At 40.7% G+C, this 23050-nt stretch overlaps 1 protein-coding gene across 8 annotated transcripts in view; it reads left to right on the top strand.

Annotated features, from left to right (window-relative positions):
• The window catches only part of TASOR2 (transcription activation suppressor family member 2), an 80803-nt gene that overhangs the window by 32219 nt on the left and 25534 nt on the right, over positions 1-23050 (top strand). For 5 of the 8 annotated variants that reach the window (XM_058681993.1, XM_058682000.1, XM_058681997.1 and 2 more), the window contains 11 exons: positions 151-242; positions 2128-2265; positions 2412-2536; positions 2616-2635; positions 2730-2829; positions 4554-4654; positions 5335-5438; positions 12525-12597; positions 12697-12759; positions 18311-19027; positions 22157-22399. In XM_058681993.1, coding sequence (XP_058537976.1) covers positions 151-242; positions 2128-2265; positions 2412-2536; positions 2616-2635; positions 2730-2829; positions 4554-4654; positions 5335-5438; positions 12525-12597; positions 12697-12759; positions 18311-19027; positions 22157-22399 — 1776 coding nt within the window. The remainder of the gene's footprint in view (positions 1-150; positions 243-2127; positions 2266-2411; positions 2537-2615; positions 2636-2729; positions 2830-4553; positions 4655-5334; positions 5439-12524; positions 12598-12696; positions 12760-18310; positions 19028-22156; positions 22400-23050) is intronic. The other 3 variants (XM_058681994.1, XM_058681996.1, XM_058681998.1) reach the window with 3 other exon arrangements.

The following is a 23050-nucleotide window of genomic DNA, read 5'->3' as shown; positions in this document are numbered from 1 at the left end:
CAATAGTTTTTAAAAGGTAAGCAGTTTTGGAACAGTTTAATGTTGTCTTTTATTTGTTTTTTTAGTTACAGGTAGCCCTTACATGTGAAATGTATATGAGTAAACAGTCCTTTTAAAGTGTGAATTAATCTATATCTTATACTTTTATAGGTGTGTATATTTCCAAATATTCAGACTATCTTCATGCAAGACCATGGTATCATGGGAAGTCTGGTTATGTTGTAATTTTTAACCTAATTAAGGTAAAGCCCAAATGCGCTTCTATATAATTTTTCTTTCAAAAACTAAAGGTTATCAGTCTGTGATAATGTTCTTTGCAGATCATTTGCTAAACATAGTGGTCATTGAAGACAGCTATCCAAATTCAGAAAAGATTACTGCTATTTTTGCTTTCCTTTAAAGACAAAGCTTTTTTGTTCCTTTGATAGATCACCTTATGAATATGTTTTTTAAAAATAAAAAAAAAAATTCAAAGTAATACAAAAGGTATTCAGTGAAAAGCCTTCTCTCACCCTGGCCCACAGTGCCTCTTTTTAAATATTAAATAACAGGACACCAGTAGCAGCTTATAAAACATTGTGATTCCAGTTACAAGAGATGAATTTAGAAGGGAACTTTCGTTTTTTGGTTTAAATTGTCGAAATAAGAGAGGCTGTTTCCTCGATCCCTAAAACATCCAGACCCTGTTCACAGCTTTATGTGGCATCTATAATTGCTGATCTCAGAAATTCTTCAACACCCTTACATAGTTCAGTACAGGTGAATAGCATGATTAGAAAGTTCACTTGGGTAGATCCAAGGCCAACTTGATTTTAGTGCTTGGTGGGCTTTGTGAGGACACATTGTGTGGTCTCGTTTTGTTGTTTTTGCTTTCATTGTAGCTTTCTTACTATCTTGAGTTCTTGGATTGTAAACACTACTGACGTGTCTTTTTAAGTGTAAATCCTTCTTATTCCAAAGTGTGTCCCCAAGAACTGGCGAGCAGGTAGCATCCCCTGGGGCACAGTCCCCGCTTGCCCTCCCTCGTCCACCCGCTCCGTGGCAGAGGGTGCCGGCTGCCGTCGGGGGTGTGTTTATGTCCGCTGGGCTTTGCCCTGGGCTTCTTGGCCCTGTGCCCTCCTGCTGCTGGACATGCTGTTCAGTGTTTACCTGTATGTGCTCTCAGTTCTTCCTTTACTGCTTAAAAGTCAGCCGTGTCCGACGCCATAAAATGTTTGAGGGGGAGACAGTACAGGCTGTGATTGCTCACTGAGAAGTGCTGTCTATATGCTTTGGCTTATTATTATGGCCCCTGACTGTTCTGTAAATGAAGAAGCAGGACCTTAACATCAAAAAAAAAAAAAAAAAAAAAAAAAGTAAATTCTTTCTGTAAAGATAAAAATAAAAGTTGCCTATAACTTTACTTTTCATTTGGTATATACTTTGTGTATTTTTCCGCATATGTCATTATATTATTTACAAAAGCTTTTAAAATTACTGTATGATATTTCATTGTATATATGGTAACTTTGATTGCCTTCCTTTTTTTTTTTTTTTTTTTAATTTTTCTGAAAGACCTATAAGAAATCTATTATAGGAAATACTATCAACTGTTCAGTAATTGGGGCAAATGACCCACTAAGCACTTTACTGCATATCTGCTCCTTGCTAATTTACTGAGTCCCAGCATAGTAGAAATATCTTGATGTGTATTAAATTACAATTGATAACTTAATACTTCAGTTTGAAAACTCATCCTGTGAAAGTTTGGATTTTTTTTGTCATCTTTTACGTTACAGTCATTGACTGAGCTAATCTATTCGGTTGGTAGGCTATATAATTTTTCTTTTAGAGAAATGGTTCACTTAAGTTTGGGGTGATTCATGTCCTTCTTTCGTGTTGAGATAAAAACTATGGTCATTTACCTCAGAAATATGCCCAGGTATACCAGATTTTTAAATACAGTGTTAAGAGGCTTATGGATAACTAAAACAATTGTTGGCCTTAACGTAATTTTCTGAGAGCCATAGTTCTTAACAATCTGTTTGAAACACGTCCACATCCTCATTAGGCTACTTTTAAACGAATCCTAGAATAAGATTATTGCCATTTAGAGACATCTGATTAGTCTTAATATTTTCATTCTAGGGAAAAGTCAAGTTTGTGTCTGAGAATTATACAACTAACTATACTAGCCCATCTTCTGGCTATGATTGCCACGTGGCTGCAAATACTAACAAGGTTTCTCACAAGACGAGTCATTTTCGCGCATTTGAACTGAGTCAGGTATAGTCACCGGGGAATAAATCGTTCCCAGGATACATTTCTGAATCTAATGTGTTAAGTGGCAGGACTGGGTGGAGTTGAGATGAACTTGGTGCCTATGGAGTTCCATAGTGCTACCCTGATAATCCTTATTTCTCTTCTTTCAGTATTACCTCTATGAACTTTCAGGCAGCACTGTTATTGAGCGGCCCAGGCAGATCTGTCCTTATGTTATTGTAGCTTTTCAGTACAGGGAACCTAAAAAGATGGCAGCATCAGCTCATGAAAGCACGTAAGTAATTGTGCACATACTTTGTTTTACTGGATCTGTTTCGTTTGCTCTTATAAAAATACCTTTTCTTTTTCCCTAGATTTGAACTCAGTGAAAATGGTAAGAAATTATTTAATTAGTTCTTTTGGGGTTTTTTTTCAGTAAATGTTTTGTTCATAAGTAATCAGTTTCTTTTTTTACTCATTTCTTAAAGCTCTTACCTCTTTGTGGCAAGGCAAATTAATTATTCAAGGCTGTCTGCTGTGTGATGTCAGTCTTTGGTCCTCTTACGGTACAGCTGTTCCAGCCCAACTGTAAGTATTGAGTTTGTGTCCTTTACTAATGTTTGTCTCTTTTTTTTTTAATTCTCATTTTGAGGTCTTGTTTGTTGGTACTGGTGTGAAATGAAGCAGTTGTACTTGGTGTCAGATTAGAGTACGTTTGGGTAGATGTACGGAGCACAGGCAACCTAAATTCAGATCTAAATTCCAACCTTGGCTTTGAAATAGTTTTATAATCTTTGACAGGCCACTTTTGAGATTTTAATATCTTTATCCATTCATAGGAATATGACTTCACAGGCTAAACGGAATTGATACTAGATGTTTGACATTCCCCAAGAAAGAGATTGGATTTGTCTAGATAGCAGGTTCAGCAGATTATAGGCACTTATGCTATTGTTGAGTCTTTATTAAGAATTACAGTATCTGATTTTCTGATTATCCCATGGTTTTCCTAGACTCCTATTAAGTGGAGTAGCTATTACATGTAGTTACATTACAATGAATTATTTTTGTCTGGGGCACTGTGAAGGGCATCTTAGGAAATCTTTTTATTTAATCTGTTCTTAGTTAACCCCCAAAACTATTGAAAGATAGACATATTTTATTGAAATATGAAGTGAAAACAGGTGTGCTGTCAGAATTAATTTTCTTTCTATTGACCTGTTTTAAGAAGAGGGAGAAGTGAGGGGAGTATTAGAACCCAGAGAGTACAGTAAGAATTCTGGAAATAAATGGGAGAGACGGGAAGGTTCTTTGTCACTATGGAATGCAGTTAACCTATGTAGAGAGAAGTGGTCAGAACAATGACCTAAATGGTCCAAGTTAACGTCACCAACAGTGGAATAAGTATCACGTGCTTCCTGATGGGATGCAAGGAGAATGACATAGTGCCACTTGTGTGGTTTTCCTGCTGTCCTAATCAGCAGGAAACATCAGACATACCCAGATTGTGGGGCATTCTGCAAAATACATGGTCTGTGTTCTTGAAAAAATACCAAACCCATTAAAGATAAAGAAAGACCAAGAGACTCGCCAGATTGAAGGTGATTAAAGAGACATAACTAAATGGATTGTGTCATTCTGGATTGGATCCTGGACCGGGGGGGGGGGGGGGGGGCGGAATGTTTTGTTACAAAGCCCCACAGTGAGACATTTGGCAAACTTTGAATAAGGTGTGTGGGCTAAATAATGGTACCATATCATTGTTAATTTCTTGATTTTATTAATTGTTTTGTGGTTGCATAAGGAAATGTCCTTTTTTAAGGACACACACACTCAGAAGTATTTAGGGACAAGGGGGGCATTTATAAGTCCAGAAGTATTTGAAAATGAGTTTTAAAGAAGGAAACAGTCGGGGAAAATGGTGCAAAAGTCTGGATGAGGTTCATTCTGTGGCACAGTGTGGTGAACCAGTCCACTATTGTCCCAAGTCGCCAATTCTCACATAGTATAACATTTAGAAAATTCTCATCCCAGGATGCGTAATTCTTCCATTCATGTGGATGTTTGGCTTCATCTCAGAAACACACGCATTCAGAAAATGTGAATGTATTTGCCGACGTGGTCTGTGGGGTTCTGTATTTAAAAATCTGCAGTATTTATATATGTGCATATTATCTGACTGGGATTTTATCAATTTAAGGACTTTCTTGTTTTGATATTTTTGCTTGCATTTATATTAGAAAATCAAAAATTATGAAGATGTAGTTTAAGTGTTTATTAGATTGCATGATATTGTTGTTTTGTTTTTTTAGACCACATGAACTAGATTTTAAGTATGTAATGACAATCTCATCTTTGAAAAAAAGACTACCAGAAGCTGCCTTTCGAAAACAGAATTACTTGGAGCAAAAAGGTCTGTTCACATGTAATGGTACATTGCACGTCCTGGGCTTTATTCCACTGATTTTTATCTATCATGCACACACGCATACACACACTGTTGAGTTTTGGCCCTAAGTGATTCGCAAAAGGGCCTTTCATGAAAGTTGTAGGGTTGCTATGTGATTGAGTTCCTTGGAAGCCAACTAGAAACTGTGAAAAGTAGTTTATCTAAGGTGGCAAAGACTAGATTTACTATGGAACACTGAGGACGTTAAGCAGAAAGATGCTTACAAATAGTTGGAACCACATGACAATGCCTTTCAAGGAGAACAGAGGTTTTGCGGTGATGGTTTTTACTTATTTATGTACTTCTAACTGAAGAAAAACAGCAGAAAACACAAGAAGGAAATTTCCTGGTCATTTAGATTGATTCATGGAACATTGATGTTTATATTATTTGTATAGTATTTTTTTGGTCTTGTCAAATACTGTAGTAGAGTCAATGTTAATGAAAGCGTTGTTTCCAAATGCTTTATACAGTAACTTCTTATTAAGGAGTTTTGTAACAAAGACCATTGAATGATGAATGTTTTTTTAAGAGTATTCCTAGCTCTTCTTTCATCTTTTCAACATCTAAAATGGATAAATTGGTTACTAAAAGGCATAATGGCATTTTAAAAAATTGTCCTGTTTTTCTGATTTTCTCCACAGTCTGTTGCCAAGATATGTGCTTCAGGATGTATGAGGTGGAACTGTCAAACAAACAAGGGGAAAAAATAGATAAGCTAATAGAATACATTAAAAATAAGCAACTGGTAAGGCTCATCAGTTTAAAATGTAATTACTATTTTTGCCTTGCATTAAGAAATCGATAGCTAATTATTAGTTGGCTGTGCCTAGAGTGAATCATTTTAGTTTGCTGAAAGGATTTGCATCACTTAATATTTATCGACTAACATCTTCATCCCTTTTTTTTTTTTAATTTTTTTTTTTAATGTTTATTTATTTTTGAGACAGAGAGAGACAGAGCATGAATGGGGGAGGGGCAGAGAGAGAGGGAGACACAGAATCGGAAGCGGGCTCCAGGCTCTGAGCCATCAGCCCAGAGCCCGACGCGGGGCTCGAACCAACGGACCGTGAGATCGTGACCTGAGCTGAAGTCGGACGCCCAACCGACTGAGCCACCCAGGCGCCCCTATCTTCATCCCTTTTTGTACCTCGGTGAACCCTCGTGTCTCGTTAGTCTGTTTATACTCCTGATTTTAAAAATAATAGAACAGTTTTTCCCAAATCCTTTTTTGTTGTTGTTTTTGTTTTATGACAGAAGAATTGAGTAGATCCCTAGGGTGTCTGAATTAATCAAAGGACCACTTGTGAGATACTTCTTTACAAGTGATGTGTGTTGATCTATAGCTATATAAGGGAAAAAAAATCAAAAGCTAGTGCCCCTACTGTTTCCATATTGTAGAAAGTAAGACACTAATGAGAAGCATATAACAATCTGAAGACTTCTCTCCATTTTATTTTATTAAAAAAATTTTTGTAAACATTTATTTATTATTGAAAGACAGAGAGAGACAGAACATGAGCATGGGAGAGGTAGAGAGAGGGCGAGACACAAAATCTAAAGCAGGCTCCAGGCTTTCAGCTGTCACCACAGAGCCCTACATGGGGCTCGAACTTATAAACCACGAGATCATGACCTGAGCCGAAGTTGGACGCTTAACCAACTGAGCCACCCAGGCGCCCTAAAGGCTTCTCTCCGTTTTAGAGATCACAACCAACAAACACCACAGAAATATGAACACTTATTAGAGAGTACTATGAAAAACTATATGCCAACAAACTGGACAGTCTGGAAGAAATGGACAAATACCTAGACACTCCCACACTACCAAAACTCAAACAGGAAGAAATAGAAAATTTGAACAGATCTATAACCGGCGAAGAAATTGAAGCAGTTATCAAAAATCTCCCAACAAGTAAGAGTCCTAGGCCAGATAGCGTCCCAGGGGAATTCTACCAGACATTTAAAGCAGAGTTAATACCTATTCTGAAACTCTCCCAAAAAATAGAAATGGAAGGAAAGCTTCCAGACTCATTCTATGAAGTCAGCATTACCTTGATTTCCAAACCAGACAAAGACCCCACTAAAGAGGAGAATTACAGGCCAATATCACTAATGAACATGGATGCAGAAATTCTCAACAAGATACTAGCAAATTGAATTCAACAGTATATTAAAAGAATTATTCACCATGATCAAATGGGATTTATTCCTGGGCTGCAGGGCTGGTTCATTATTCACAAATCAATCAATTAATGTGATACATCACATTAATAGAAGAAAGGAAAAGAACCATATGCTGCTGTCACGAGATGCAGAAAAAGCATTTGACAAAATACAGCATCCTTTCTTAATAAAAACTCTCTAGAGTTTTTCTCAAGAAAAGTTGGGATAGAAGGAACATACCTGAACATCATAAAGGCCATATATGAAAGGCCCACAGCTAATATCATCCTCAATGGGGAAAAAATGAGAGAGAGCTTTCCTCCTGAGATCAGGAACACAACAGGGATGTCCACTCCCACCACTGTTGTGCAACAGTGTTGGAAGTCCTAGCCTCAGCAATCAGACAACAAAATGAAATAAAATACATCCAAATTGGCAAAGAAGTCGTCAAACTTTCACTCTTTGCTGATGACATTATACTCTACATGGAAAACCCAAAAGATTCCACCAAAAAACTGCTAGAGCTGATACAGGAATTCAACAAAGTCACAGGATATAAAATCAACGTACAGAAATTAGTCGCATTTCTATACACCAATAATGAGGGCAACAGAAAGATATCAGGGAATTGATCCCATCCATAGTTGCATCAAAAACCATAAAATACCTCGGAATAAACCTAACCAAAGAGGTGAAAGATCTATACACTGAAAACTTTAGGAAGCTTTTGAAGGAAATTGAAGATGACACAAAGAAATGGAAAAACATTCGTGCTCATGGATGGAAGAACAAATATTGTTAAAATGTCGATACTACCCAAAGCAGTCTACACATTCAATGTAATCCCAATCAAAATAGCACCAGCATTCTTCACAGAACAGAACAAACAAACTTCTAATTTGTATGGAACCACAGAGACCATGAATAGCCAAAGTAATATTGGGGGGGGGGGGGGAACCAAAGCTGGAAGCATCACAATCCTGACTTCAAGCTGTATTACAAAGCCGTAATCAAGACAGTATGGTATTGGCACAAAAACAGATATATAGATCAATGGAATAGAATAGAGAACCCAGAAATGGACCCACAAACATGGCCAGCTAATGTTCAACAAAGCAGGAAAGAGTATCCAATGGAAACATGTCTCTTTAGCAAATGGTGCTGGGAGAACTGAACAGCAACATGCAGAAGAATGAAACTGGACCACTTTTTTACACTGTACACAAAAATAAATTCAAAATGGATGAAAGACCTAAATATAAGACAAGAAACCATCAAAATCCTAAAGAGAAAACAGGCAACAACCGCTTTGAACTTGGCCACCGCAACTTCTTACTTGACATGTCTCTGAAGGCAAGGGAAGTAAAAGCAAAAATGAATTATTCGGATTTCATCAAGATAAAAAAAAAGAAGCTTCCGCACAGCAAAGGAAACAGTCAGCAAAACTAAAAGGCAACCGATAGAATGGGAGAAGATATTTGCAAATGACATATCAGATAAAGGGTTAGTATCCAAAATCTATAAAGAACTTATCATACGTTAAAAAAAAAAAAAAAAAAGAACTTATCAAACTCAACATCCGAAAAACCAATAATCCAGTGAAGAAATGGGCAGAAGACATGAAAAGCCACTTTTCCAAAGAAGACCTCCAGATGGCAAACTGACACGTGAAAAGATGCTCAGCATCACTCATCATCAGGGAAACACAAATCAAAACCACACTGAGATACCACCTTATCAGTCAGAATGGCTAAAATTAACAACTCTGGAAACTCTGATGTTGGCGAGGATGTGGAGAAAGGGGCACCCTCTTGCACTGCTGGTGGGAATGCAAACTGGTGCAGCCACTCTGGAAGAAAGTATGGAGGTTCCTCAAAAAACTAAATACGAAATTACCCTGTGACTCTGCAGTTACACTCCTAGGAACTTATCCAAAGGATACCAGTGATGATTCGAAGGGTCACATGCTCCCCGATGTTTAAAGCAGTGCTGTCAACAATAGTCAAAACATGGAAAGAGCCCAGATGTCCATCCACTGATGAATGGGTTACAAAGATGTGGTATATATGTATATAATGGAATAGTAGTGATGAAAAAGAATGAAATCTTGCCATTTACAACAACATGGGTGGAACTGGAGGGTATTATGCTAAGCAAAATAAGTCAACCAGAGAGACAGATATCACATGATTTCACTCGTATGTGGAATTTGAGAAACTTAACAGATGGTCACAGGGGAAGGATAGGAGAAATAAGATGAAAACAGAGGGGGAAGCAAACCATAAGAGACTCAGATACAGAAAACAAACTGAGGGTTGATGGGTTGTGGGGTACCCATTGGTGACGGGCATTCAGGAGGGCCCTTGTTGGGATGAGCACTGGGTGTCCTGTGGAAGTGATGAATCGCTGGATTCTATTCCTGAAGCCAAGACTACACTGTATGTTAAGTAACTTGAGAATTAAAAAAAAAAAAAAAAAAAGACTTCTCTCCCTTTTTGTTAACCAGGGTTCCTCAGTGTGAGGAAGGAGGATGCTGACTGTGTTAGTATAGTAAGTCCTAAACATCCCAAAGGCGCTGGTGTTAAAGGTAAGACAGTGAGCAAACACTGAGCCCGTTAGCGGCCTGCTGGACTATCCCCGTAGTAGATAGCAAGGGATCGAGAAGTTAAAATAGGACACGTATAGGAGCTGTGAAGGTAAGGGGTCTTAGGGCCGGTCAGTTAAGATACTTTGAGTTACCTGTAACGGAAACCCAAACTGGCTTAAGCAGTAAAAGGGTTTAACAGGCTTACTCTTCAGTTCCAGCTGAGGGGCGGGTTCAAGTACCGTTTGCCCAGGACTCTCTGTTTCACCTCGCCCTCCCCTGCACAGTAGTTTTGTCCCGAGGCTGCCACGCGGCGCTCCCTGCTTCCTTTGCACCTCCGGGGAGGGAAGCCGCCTCCTAACCTTCACTTCAGTTTCCGCAGGCCAGTTGGTCGTCTGCACACCCCGCGCAGACTGAAAGGGCACGGAGTGCCCTGGCTAGCTCAGGCCGTCCCGAGCCCGCCTTCCAGAACCGGGTCCGGGTCAGTCCCGCCCAGGGTCCGGCAGTGCTCCTCAGCCCGGCAGGACCGGCTGCGGCACCGGATGCCGAGTGGGTGGACGCAGACTGTCCGCTGTGGCACGGGGGCTGTGTTGTTTCGAAGTAGCGTGACCCAGTTTACATTTGGAAATTGAGAGGAAGAGAGGCCACAGAGCTTTTGAGAGAATGCATTAGCAAAGCAACTGCTTGTGAGCGTGAGTGGTGTCAGAAGTACCGGAGACTCGGTGCCCGAGCCACACGTCACATGAGGTCCTTCCCCCTCCGTGTCCGTGTCTTTTCTCTTAAGTTTTTATTTTAATTCCAGCAGTTAGCATGCAGCGTGATGTTGGTTGCAGGTGTACAACATAGGGATTCAACACTTGCGTACATCACCCAGTGCTCGTCACGAGCGCCTCCTTCATCCCCCATCACCTCGTCCCCCCTCTCCCCACCCTCCCCTCGGGTAACCAGCAGCGCGTTCTCTGTAGTTAAGTGTCTCTTGGTTTGTCTCTCTTTCCCTTTGCTTGTTTTGTTTCTTAAATTCCACATGAGTGAAATCATATGGTCTCTGTCTTTCTCTGACTGACTTATTTCATTTAGCATCTAGCTCCCGTGCTTTTTTTTCTTGCCTTATTGTGTCATGAATATTTTTTACATGTCAGTCTCCCCACCTAGACATTGAGTTCCTTGAGGGTAGTTATCATATCTTAAGTATCTTTGACGCCTTAGTGCCCATGCCTGGCGTATAGAGGACAAGCAATGAGTGTCCCTTGAATAAAGCGTATGTGGGCTTCTACCTACAACACTGAATTTCAAGAACAGTACAGACCAGGGTCTCTTTTTAAAAGGGTATTGGGGGGGGGGGGTACTCAGTCAGTTAAATGTCCAACTCTTGATTTCAACTCAGGTCATGATCTCATGGTTTGTGAGATCGAGCCCCACGTGCTGACATCATGGAGCCTGCTTGGGAATCTGTGTCCCTCCCTGTCTCTCCGCCCCTCCCCTGCTCATGCACATGCGCACGCGCTCTCTCTCTCTCTCTCTCGCTCTCTCTCTCAAAATAAACATTTAAAAAAAATAAAAGTGTGTTAAGGACTTGTATGGCTGTATTTTTCTGTATGTAAATGGAAGAGTCTAGTAGATATGGAAAAAATTCTGTGATTTCTTCCCACAAAGGTTAAAATAAGGAACTTCAGCCCTTTCAGTACATAATTTGAGAAAATAATAAGATATATATTTCTGTTTCATTTGCCCATTTCTTGGAAGATAGAAATTTCTGGCTTTCAGTAGATGGAGAGGTTTTACTTCTCATCTATGTTGCAAAACTAAAATGCAGAATGATGTAAAGGCTGTTGTTGCTTTCACTTTTTACAGCAGTAGAAAATGAAACAAGATTTATACACGTTTGCAAGTTACTAGATACGAAAGCTGTAGGTTTATATAACTACTGGTATATTTATCCCATAATTCTTTCTCGAGTCCCTACTGTGTGCCAGAAGCACAAATACAAAGTAGTCCCTGCCATCAAAGAATTTGTAAGACTGGAGGCGACGAAAACAGAAACTATCAAATGCACAAGGGCTGTCATGGAAGCGTGTGCAGCGATTGTTCCTGTGATGAACTCACTGTCAGAACTTATTTCTTTTGTAATAATTAGTGGTCTTGTTTTCATATTTGAATTGTTATCAGTTTATAAGTTTACCATATTTGTAGGCTTATGAGCTGTCAATCTTTGAAGTAGGATGTTTTATCACTTCTATAAAATGGTATATTCTGTTTAGGTTTAGTGAAAAAAAATTTACTGTATGAACACTGGATTTTACCTTTGTTATAGGTATATAAGCTTTTGAAATGGAGACTAATGGAAGAGAAAAGGTGTTATCTTTATGATTCAGAATGATGGCTTTTAGATAACTTCCCTCACTGTCTAGGGGCAGAATTCCCAGAGTTACTGTCAACATTGAAATTTCAAGTTTTTTCCCTCCCTCGAGCTCAAGATGCCACTAAAGATGGTGGTAAAGAGAAACCAGAGGAAGAATTTATCTTCATCTGCGTCTCTCGTCACAGGACCGGATTATGTTCTTTTCTCTTATTTTCTGTCCCTTAGGATGCCATAGAAAGAATTGTTTTATTGGATGGTATCTTCTGGTCTTTCAAGTTCCAGGATCATGTGATATTTTGGGGGTAAACACGAGCTTAGGATGTTAATCACAGGTCGGAGTCACCTCGAATTTGTAGTGGCTGAATAGTTTACACCTGGCTACTGAGGCAGCAGGATCAACTGTGAAGCATCTCAGTGAAAAACTGAAATCTTTTTTCTAATTGATTTTTTATAATAGGTGAACACTGTCCTGAAACTAACCTCGATGTTCTGGTTACTATAAATGGCCCTAACAGGGCCAAGATTACTTGGGCACGAAGGAACTCGTGGTTTCTAGTACCTGGGACAAAATTCTCCTGATTCTCACAAATGTTAACGTTTCAAGAATTGTTTTTAATATATACTTTTCATGAACTCAAAATTCACTGCAGAGTGTGGTAGAGGGAGAAGGAGAAAGGAACTGAATCTTTTTTCACCTTTCTTTTTTTTTTTTTTTAATGTTTAAGGCGATCGTCAAATGCTTAGAAGATCGGGGGTTTTTCATTTTACTTACCTCATCAGCCTTAATGTCAGAAACAAGTAAGGACAGCTTTTTTAAAAAACTACTTTTCAGTGTGTTTACTTTTGTTTTATAAGATCAGCAGCCTTAACTTTTCTTACGATTTTCATCCTGTGTAGATTTTGCAGATGAGCAGGTGTGCCTCCACGGGTTACACTTATTCCCTTCGTCCCCTCCAGCAGGTAAGGGCACAGTAACTTCCGTTCCCAGCGTCTGTGTGGCGTTGGTCTGTCCTCACGTTAACCCTTCAGCTGCACTAGACCCTGGTAACTGCTTGCTCCTCTTAAATAACACTTCTTCCAGCTCCCCGGGTGATCCCCGCTATCCGCTTAGCACACTTCTTTCCTCTGAGCTTCACGTGCACATAGTCACCTGCCTATTGACAGTTCCACTGAGACGTCTCAGGTGTCCCTCAAATTCAGCATGCCCCAGCCGCGCTCCTGTGTCAGCACACAGCACTACCTAGGAGACACTGTCCCCGTCGTCTGCCTGGTAAACAGGACTCAGGGCCTTCACAGACGTGGCTTTCTCTGTGAGGACTGCTTATTTCCTTCCCCTTTGTCAGGTGAAGTTGACCCCTATAAGGACCAAGAGTTGGCTTTTGGGGGCAAAAAAATTAATATTTACAGTATGTAAATAGACATACAGTGTATTCGCAGTATTAAAATTTCAGAGGACGATTAGGAAACAAAATCTAAAGAGGCTCTTGGAGGGGAGAGAGGAGGAATAAAATCAGGAGAAGCCCCGCTTCTCAGACACTCAGGTCTGTCCGGTGTCCGCTTAATGGCCCGTTACTGATTCTTGTCACCACTGTCCCCTCAGTGAGGACTTCTGGCTTAGGATCGGTACCATTTCAGTATTTCTTCACATAATTGTTTAATGCCTGCCTTTCTTTATTTTTTTTTATTTATTTTTTAATTTACATCCAAGTTAGTTGGCATGTAGTACAACAGTGATTTCAGGAGTAGATTCCTTAATGCCTCTTACCCATGTAGCCCATCCCCCCTCGCATACCCCCTCCAGCAACCCTGTTTGTTCTCTATCTATATTTTAAGAGTCTCTTCTGTTTTGTCCCCCTCCCTGCTTTCGTATTATTTTTGCTTCCCTTCCCTTATGTTCACCTGTTTTATATCTTCAATTCCTCATATGAGCGAAGTCATATGATATTTGTCTTTCTCTAATTTCACTTAGCGTAATACCCTCTAGTTCCTTCCACGTAGTTGTAAATGGCAAGATTTCATTCTTTTTGATTGCCAAGTAATATTCCATTGTATGTATGTACCACATCATCTTTATTCATTCATCCATCGATGGACATTTGGGCTCTTTCCATACTTAGACTGTTGTTGATAGTACTACTCTAAACATTATGCCCCTTTGAAACAGCACACTTGTATCCCTTGGATAAATACCTAGTAGTGCAGTTTCTGCGTCGTAGAGTGGTTCTATTTTTAATTTTTTGAGGAACCTCCATACTGTTCTCCAGAGTGGCTGTACCAGTTTGCATTCCCACCAGCAGTGCCAAAGAGATCCTCTTTCTCCACATCCTTGCCAACCTCTGTCATTGCCTGAGTTGTTAATGTTAGCCATTCTTCTTTTTTTTTTTTTTTTTAATTTTTTTTTTTCCAACGTTTTTTATTTATTTTTGGGACAGAGAGAGACAGAGCATGAACGGGGGAGGGGCAGAGAGAGAGGGAGACACAGAAGCGGAAACAGGCTCCAGGCTCCGAGCCATCAGCCCAGAGCCTGACGCGGGGCTCGAACTCACGGACCGCGAGATCGTGACCTGGCTGAAGTCGGACGCTTAACCGACTGCGCCACCCAGGCGCCCCTAATGTTAGCCATTCTGACAGGTGTAAGGTGATATCTCATTGTGGTTTTGACTTTAATTTCCCTGACGATGAGTGATGTTGAGCATTTTTTCATGTGCCTGTTAGCCATCTGGATGTCTGCTTTGGAGAAGTGTCTGTTCATGTCTTTTGCCCATTTCTTCACTGGATTATTTGTTTTTTGGGGGTTGAGTTTGGTAAGTTCTTTTTAGATTTTAGATACTAACCCTTTATCTGATATGTCATTTGCAAATATCTTCTCCCATTCTGTCGGTTGCCTTTTAGTTTTGCTGATTGTTTCCTTCCCTGTGCAGCTTTTTATTTGATGAGGTCCCAGTAGTTCATTTTTGCTTTTGTTTCCCTTGCCTCCAGAGATGTGTTGAGTAAGAATTTGCTGCAGCCAAGGTCAAAGAGGTTTTTGCCTGCTTTCTCCTCTAGGATTTTAATGGCTTTCTGTCTTACGTTTAGGTCTTTCCTCCATTTTGAGTTTATTTTTGTGTATGGTGTAAGAAAGTGGTCCACATTCATTTTTATGCATGTCGCTGTCCAGTTTTCCCAGCACCATTTGCTGAAAAGACCGTCTTTATTCCATTGGATACTCTTTCCTGCTTTGTCAAAGATTAGTTGGCCATATGTTTATGGGTCCATTTCTGGGCTCTCTATTCTTTTCCATTGATCTGAATGTCTGTTTTTGTGCCAGTACCATACTGTCTTAATGATTACAGCTTTGTAATACTGCTTGAAGTCCAGGATTGTGATGCCTCTACCTTTGGTTTTCTTTTTCAAGATTGCTCTGGCTATTCGGGGTCTTTTCTGGTTCCATACAAATGTTAGGATTGTTTGTTCTAGCTCTGTGCAGAATGCTGATGGTATTTTGATAGGGATTACCTGCCTTTTCTTTATTTTATTGTATTCCTATCATCTGCTAGTGCCAGGCATCTGAAAAGTAACAAATGTTGGGGGACCTGGCTGGCTCAGTTGGATTAGTGTGCGACTCTCGATCTCAGGGTTGTGAGTTCGAGCCCCACGTTGGGTAGAAGTTACTTAAAAGTAGGGGCACCTGGGTGGCCCAGTCGGTGAAGTGTCTGACTCTTGGTTTTGGCTCAGGTCATGATCTCATGGTTTCGTGGGTTTAAGCCCCACATCAGGCTCTGTGCTGGCAGCATGGAGCCTGCTTGGGATTCTCTGTCTACCTCTCCCCACTTGCTCTGTCTCTCTCAAAAAAAACCCAAAAAACTTAAATAGGGGCACCTGGGTGGCTCAGTCAGCTAAGCATCTGACTCTTGATTTCAACTTAGGTCACGATCTTAGGGTCATGGGACCAAGCCACATCAGGCATCCGCACTGGGCAGTTTGCTGAACAAATAATGAAAGTAAATGAGTCCTTTTTGTCATATGAGGATATTTCCCTCATAACTTATAATCACACTGTGTATCTTTAAACATAAAATTATATGTAGCATTTATAAAACTACAACCAATATAAACATGTTTTTAAAGTTGATTTTTAAAAACTGTATTCAGTTACTGGGGTGCCTGGGTGGCTCAGTCGGTTAAGCATCTGACTCTTGATTTTGGCTCATGTCATGATCTCACATTTTGTGAGTTTGAGCCCTGAATCAGGCTCTGTGCTAACAGCATGGAGCCTGCTTGGGATTCTCTTTCTCCTTCCCTCCTTCCCCCCCCACCCCTCCTTCTCAAAATAAATAAACTTTAAAAAAAAATTAAAAACATGTTTTATTTTTATTTTTTTTTAATGTTTTTTTTATTTTTGAGACAGAGACAGAGCATAAGCAGGGGAGGGGAAGAGAGAGAGGGAGACACAGAATCCGAAGCAGGCTCCAGGCTCTGAGATGTCAGCACAGAGCCCGACACGGGGCTCGAACTCACAGACCGTGAGATCATGACCTGAGCCGAAGTCGGACGCTCAACCGACTGAGCCACCCAGGCGCCCCAAAATATGTTTTAAAAAAATTGTATTCAGTCACTGAAAGCAGAGAACTGCACTATGTTGGGCATCACTATGGCCAAAGCAAGACATACTGGTTATGAGAACATAATGGCAATAAGTGTTGACACTTTTCAGGCCTTTGCTCTGTCAGGCATCATGCTGTGTGACTGACAGCAGCCCTTACCTTACTGCTCATGGTGACAGCTCAGAGGAGACCTGAATTCGCCCAGGGTCAAATAGCTGATTCCTGAGCTGCCTTCCAGCCTCTACCCCAGCCAGACTGCCTCACTCTTCTGTGATAACTCAGGCTTCAGCCTTATTTTTATTTGTGTGTGTGTGTGTGTGTATGTTTTCCAGTCTTATTTTTAAACGTACTTCAGCTTTAACGGAGAAACACTGGTGCGTGTGCCATTCACAGTTGAGCAGCACAGGGCCCATATGTGAGGAAACAGTGAGGATACGTGACCACGTTCAGATCCTCCGCTGGGTCATTGAGACATTTTCTACTTAGGCACATCCGGAAGCTCAGAACTCTGATTGTTTTAAATTGGTACTTTGCTTAGCAGACTTTAAAAGTTCCTCGTCATAGATTTTATGATAGTTTATTACAAATCCTTCTGTTTCTGCCTTTCTACATTCTTGAAATAATGAAGTTGTCTAGAAAAATACTACATGGTTGTGAACTATATTAGTGCTATATCACAACTTTTTAATATTTTTCCTTCACTTGTTACTTTTTATATGATGAACCACTTGAAGGGAATTTTTATTTTAATGTCTACCCACATTTTCCTATTTATCCATATTTGCTATTCTTTTTCCATTTCCTAATACTTGCTCAAGGGCAAATGTATTCATCTAGGACTAACGTGGCATTTCTTAATTCTGCAGTTACTTTTTCTTTAAAAAGAGTGGTATGATTTGTACTTCAGTTTAGTAGCACTAGAGGCTTTTATTATCTGTGGGGTTTTATTTAAGAGTTACTCTTAATGATGTAACTCTAACTTTTCTAGGACTTTATTTCCCACATCTTAGTGAACTGACCTTTTCCCTTTTTTTCCCTAGTACTGTTTTCCTATAGATGGTTGACTTGCCGAAAAATTAGCATTTCAGTCAAAGAGGGAGTGGAACACAAGAGTAGTTGGTTTAGTTATTTAATTTTTTTAAAAAGTTTATGTCATTTGACTAAGAAGGGGGAGAAATCAACACCAGTAGTTAACCATGAGATTTGGGGGGTTACTTCCTTTCTGCAGGTCAGTTCGTTTGCATTGTAACTTAAAAGAATTTGAATGAATTAAATAAGATGCAGATAAAAGAAGACCTATTTTGAAAGCAGGAAATGAGCATTAAAAAGTAAACGCAGGGGTGCCTGGGTGTCTCAGTGGGTTAAGCTTCTGACTCTTGATTTCATCTCAGGTCATGATCTCATAGTTCATGGGATCAAGCCCCACATCGGGCTCTTGCTCTGACAGCATAGAGCCTGTTTGGGATTCATTCTGTCTCTCTCTCTCTCTCTTTCTCTCTCTCTCTCTTTCTCCCCCGCCCCCCTCACCCCACCCCCCTGTGCTCATGCTATGTGTCTCTCTCTTTCAAAATAAACATTTTTTTTTTTTAAAGTGTGGAAAGCAAATCCATGATGGCACTTGAGCACACGCTGGGGTCCTAGTCAGATGGAGTGGAGCTGGAGGCGGGTCTGCCTTCTTCTAACCTAGTGATTGCATTTGAATGATTTTTTTTTGGTGTGTGTGTGTGTGTGTGTGTTTCCATATATATGGAGAGAGATCTATTCATTAAATGTACCCAGAGGTGCTCTATTAATTGTGAGTTAGATTACTATTTGAAACACTTTCATATTTAACCATCCCATAATTTTATAATCTAAAGCATTTTCTTCCTGCATGTTTTTGTAAAAAAAAAGAACTTCAGGTTTTAATGTATGTATATATGTTTTAGGGCTGAAAGAACTGAAAGTTGAAGATGACATCTCATCAAAGGTAACACCTGTTTTACCTGCCCTTAATTGTGCCCTTCTGGAAGCAAAGAAATCATTTACTGAAGAGGGAATCTGTCCAAACACGTTAGTAAAGCGTAGTTTCCAAGAACTGTACAAGGTGGACAAAAGTCCCTCATTGACTGCTCCTTCTCAGGATGGAATTAAAGAGACTGCGTTCTTCGGCCAACTGTCCAATGGCTTTGACTTGGCTCCTCCAGCAGAAAAATGCCCTTTACAGTCATTCACTCAGCTGAAGTCTTATTTTTCAGATCCTACTGGGTACATTTTGGAAGTGTCTACCGCGTTAGATTTATTAGCAGAGCGTCCTCAGTCCCCTTGTATCTCAGATGGGATTTGCGATGCTGGATTTTCTTTAGTTATGACTCCAGATCCTGAATTTTTGGAGTCAGAGGCAGAAGTAAGAAAAGAAACTGAAACCGAAAAGAATCCCGAAGACATGTCGAAAGCAAGGCAGGGAGCTGTGATCTCGCTAAACCCAGCCTTAGGTCGGAGAGTCCAGCCCAAGAGGAAGGCAAGCGTGCCACCCGCCGTGCAGAGTAAACGGGTGAACTTGTGCCGTCCCTTCCCCAAGAGGGCTGCCAGTGCGGGCAAGGGTTCTGACTGTCCCACGACGCTCAAATTAGTTAAGGGACCGTTTCCTCAGAAAAGAAAAAGAGGTAAGCACGATTTCTGTGGATTACTAACTGCGCAGTTAAAAGTAACTGTGGTTCTCTGATACTGTTCCTGTCTGATCGTTGTGCACTGAGCTGGGCGGTTGCAGAAGTGTGTTAGAGATGCCGACATTTCCCTCTGGGTGATTGTCTACGGGCTGAAGTTTGAGAAGCACTGATCTAGATAACAGGTGAAAATCAAGAAATGGGGAAAACTAAGGCATTTCAAAAGCCCACCCACCAAAGACTACATTTCATTTGTAAAATGGCTCAACCGTCACTCAGTCGCTTACACACACACACCATTCTGGGCAATGATTATTTAGTTTCTGAGCTGTCCTCGGACAATTAAGGGTGGAAGAAGAGGATCTTCTAAAATCAGGCTCACCAGTAGCAGCAAAAAGTGGTAGCTGAGAGTCTGAACATGTAGAAAGAGAGAATGAAATGCCTGGATTGTCCGAACCTGAAGCAGTCTGGCCCAGAATTTCCCTTCCTTTGTGTGTATCAGAGTTTGAAAAATAGTCACCTGGATCCTACGTAAACCTATTGAAACAATGGCCAGTGGCCTGGAGACACATATATTGGAACAGTTCTACAGATGGCTTTGTTGACCCCGAAAATCGAACCAGAGTCTCAGGCCAGTTAGTGTATAGTCAAATGCACTTTACCAAGCCTAGTACAGCAGACAACGTGATTTTGGCTCGGGGTCATCCTAGATTACATGTAGTGGATTTTGCTTAGAAGTAGGCAACCATATGCCCTGGGACCCATTAGGAAACCTGAGGACCCCTCAGGTGTTTACCTGTCGTCTCTGGCTACTTCACACGGTGCCCGGCAGAGGTGGGCAGCTGTGCCTTAGACCGTATGGCCTTCAAAGCTGGAAATACGTCCTGCCAGCCTGTCTCAGAAAACGTTTGCTAAGCCCATCTGTAGTGTTTTGAGTTTAGAAACTGTGGTGCTTAAAGAGGAAAACATCAAGGATCTGCAGATCATCAGGATTCTAGATAGTTATTTGTGGCTTAGTATAGTTGGGGAGATGGGGTGCGTGTGCTCACATGTACATTCAGAGGCTGATGGGAAGTAGCGCAGTAGGAAACAGCGAAATTCGACTGCACCGCTCCTCACAAGTACATTCCAGGCCAGCCGTGTTGAGTTTCTGCTACATATGAACCAGTTTACTTCAAGGTATTAAATAAATTATCTACAATTCAACATTCACTGTTTCTCAAATGTTTTTACTTTCCTCCACTATAAGAAGTATGTTTTATATTACAGTCTGGCGCGCACAAATTCATGCATGACTGAAACAAATTTCAAAAAACATTTACGCTGCCTCTGCGTGATGCAATCTGACTCTTTCTGTTCTGTTTCCTTTAAGAAAGGATCCTGATTGCAGCCCATTAAATTTATTTTACAGCCCACCAGTGGGTGGTGCATACAGGTTTGAGAAACGTGGCACTGAGTGAGGCAGAGAAGCAGGGCAGTCCCCTATAGGGTCACCTTGCTTCGTGTTTGTTTCCCTCCCAGGACCCGGGTTGTGCGGGGTCTCCCTGCCTGTGCAGGTCCTCGGAACCTCCCCCAGGTCTTGGTCCTCTCTTATTCTTGTCTGAATTTAGTCTGTTTTCCTGCTTCAGTTATATTTTGCCTTTCTCTGTGCTAAAAATTTTAGAAAATAACTAGAGTAGAATGAAAAGTATTCTTCAAAGAAAAAACCGTATGTTGCTCTGTTACTTGCAATAGTTTAGGAGGGAGGAACAGCATTAGACCCAGGGAGACGTCGTACCCCAAGAGATGTGAAAGTTTTTTTTAAAAGCCACTCCTTTCTCTAACCTCCAAGAGAATGAAATGAAACTGGTCTCTTTTCTACATTTTACTAACAGCGATCATGATTTCTTAAACCGGTGTTGTGTTTCCTGTTCTCAATTAGAAATACAGTTGACCTTCGAACGATGTAGGCATCAGGGGCACTGACCTCCCACGCCCTGCAATAGAAAATCTCTAACTTTTGATTCCCCAGATTTAACTACTGATACCCTCCCATTGACCAGAAGCCTTACTGATAACACAAATCATTGATTGACATGTACTTTGTACATTGTATGTATCATACCCTGTATTTTTACAATCATGTAAGCTAGAAAAAAGTTATTAAAGTCATAAGGAAGAGAATACATTCACGGTAGTGTACTTACATTTATTGGAAAAAAATCCATTCAAACCAACGTTCAAGGATCAACTGTAGTGTTTTCTGTATAATGTAGTTTTAAAATATCTGCCAACACAACGCGTGATATTTTTATTGGTATTTTTGGGCCTAGTTTTTTGGTTTGACAACTGAAAGTATGAAAAGTCAGTGGGAAGGGACATTTTCAAAGGGAACATTTATTAACTTTTTTTTTTGTTTAACTCTTCAAAGGTTGAAACACTTTCTGCTGTGTTAGCAAGTGGTCCTCAGGTTTTCTCCTTACTTGCCTCCACTGGTAGCTGTTCCCTTCCGTGTGCGAAGCAAAGCTGAGCATTTTGTAAGAGAGAGGAGCAAGTGTCAGGGACTTGTAGGAGACTAAATCAGGCGAAGGCTTCTTCAGTGGACCTTCCTCTGTCTTTTCTGAAAAGATTTTTCCAGTGATGTTAAGACGTGGATATTTGGGAGCAGTCCAGTGAAATCTGTAAGGTGGCTCTGTGTGTCTAGTCTCTTCTCTGCAGTCTGGTTACGGTTTCACCTACCTCACCTCGCGGTGGCTCTGTTGCTTTCCCACAAATTCTCCATCCCCCATGGCTGTGAACCACCGTCTTCAGCCTTACCTGCCACAGCAGTCAGGAAAGATTATGGAGGTTTTTTTTTTTTTTCTTTTAAAGTCATGCCGTGTTTTTATAAAGTTAGGACTCTAGCAGTTTTCTTCTTCACCTGACAGGGCTATCGTCTGACACTTAGAAAGTTCATATTTTTACATTGTATATGAGAGCTTTGGACTTCTGCTTTGTTTAAAAAAAAATCTTTATTAGAATACCCTGAAGTTTGTATTTTCTTCCCTATTGCTAAAGTTACCTCTCCGAAAACCAAAGCAAAGAAAAAGCTATTGCTGATAAGTATCTGAGCCCCCTACCCCTTAAAACACGGTGTGTTTTCTACATAAGGTGCTGAAGTGCTGACTGCACAGTTTGTACAGACAACCAAATTGGATAGGAAAAACCAAGAAGCTCCCATTTCTAAAGATGTTCCAGTGGCAACGAGTGCTAAAAGGGCAAGGAAACAAGAGAACTCTCCAGTCAAAACTGTTCCAAGGGCTAAGCCACCCGTGAAGAAATCTCCACAAAAACAGAGGGTAAATATAGTAAGAGGCAATCAGAATCCCAGACTCAAAAAGCAGCCACAACCTGGTAAGAAATACTCTTCCTGTGAATTTAAACACCGCAATACAGACTAACTGAGATTGCAAGAGAGTGTATTGGAATAATCTAAGAACGGTTGAGGTTTACCAACCGTTCCTGCTGTCCCCCTTCGCTCCCACACCGACAGGACTAAGTAGGTTGGGTTCCTGTCGTAAACACATCCGTGAGGTGCAGATTCTTGCCTTCACACAATAGAGCCTCCCTGTTAGTTTGCACAAAGCCTCAGCGTGACCGTCTGCAAGAGTGTACGTGGAAAGGAGCTTTTTAATAACTAAATGCACAGGCACATAGTCTGTGGCTGTATTTTTCTGGGCCGCAATCACTTACAAAAAGTAGAAGCCTGTAAGTTTATTTGTCCAAAGGGAATTCTAAAGAGATCGTTCAAGATACTCGGGAATCCAGAAACCTGGTTTTGGTGTTAAAAGGCATTAAGTTAATTTTAAAAGCAGTTTTACTTTTCTAGTTTTGTTTAAGTGAACGATGAAGTTTAGTTTCCGTGAACCCATGGCCAGCTGCGCTGGTTCCACATCTGCAGCTGCTGGAAGCGGCCTCCTTACCAGAAGGCCCCATCGGCCTCGGAGGCCTTCCCTCTGGAACCGAACACCCGTCACGCCTGCACCCCTGCTCCGCTTTCCCATC

Source organism: Neofelis nebulosa, chromosome 8, assembly GCF_028018385.1.
Source record: "Neofelis nebulosa isolate mNeoNeb1 chromosome 8, mNeoNeb1.pri, whole genome shotgun sequence".
Lineage (NCBI taxonomy): Eukaryota > Metazoa > Chordata > Mammalia > Carnivora > Felidae > Neofelis > Neofelis nebulosa.
Note: the sequence above shows the minus strand (reverse complement) of the source record. Positions and strands in the feature narration are given on the sequence as shown.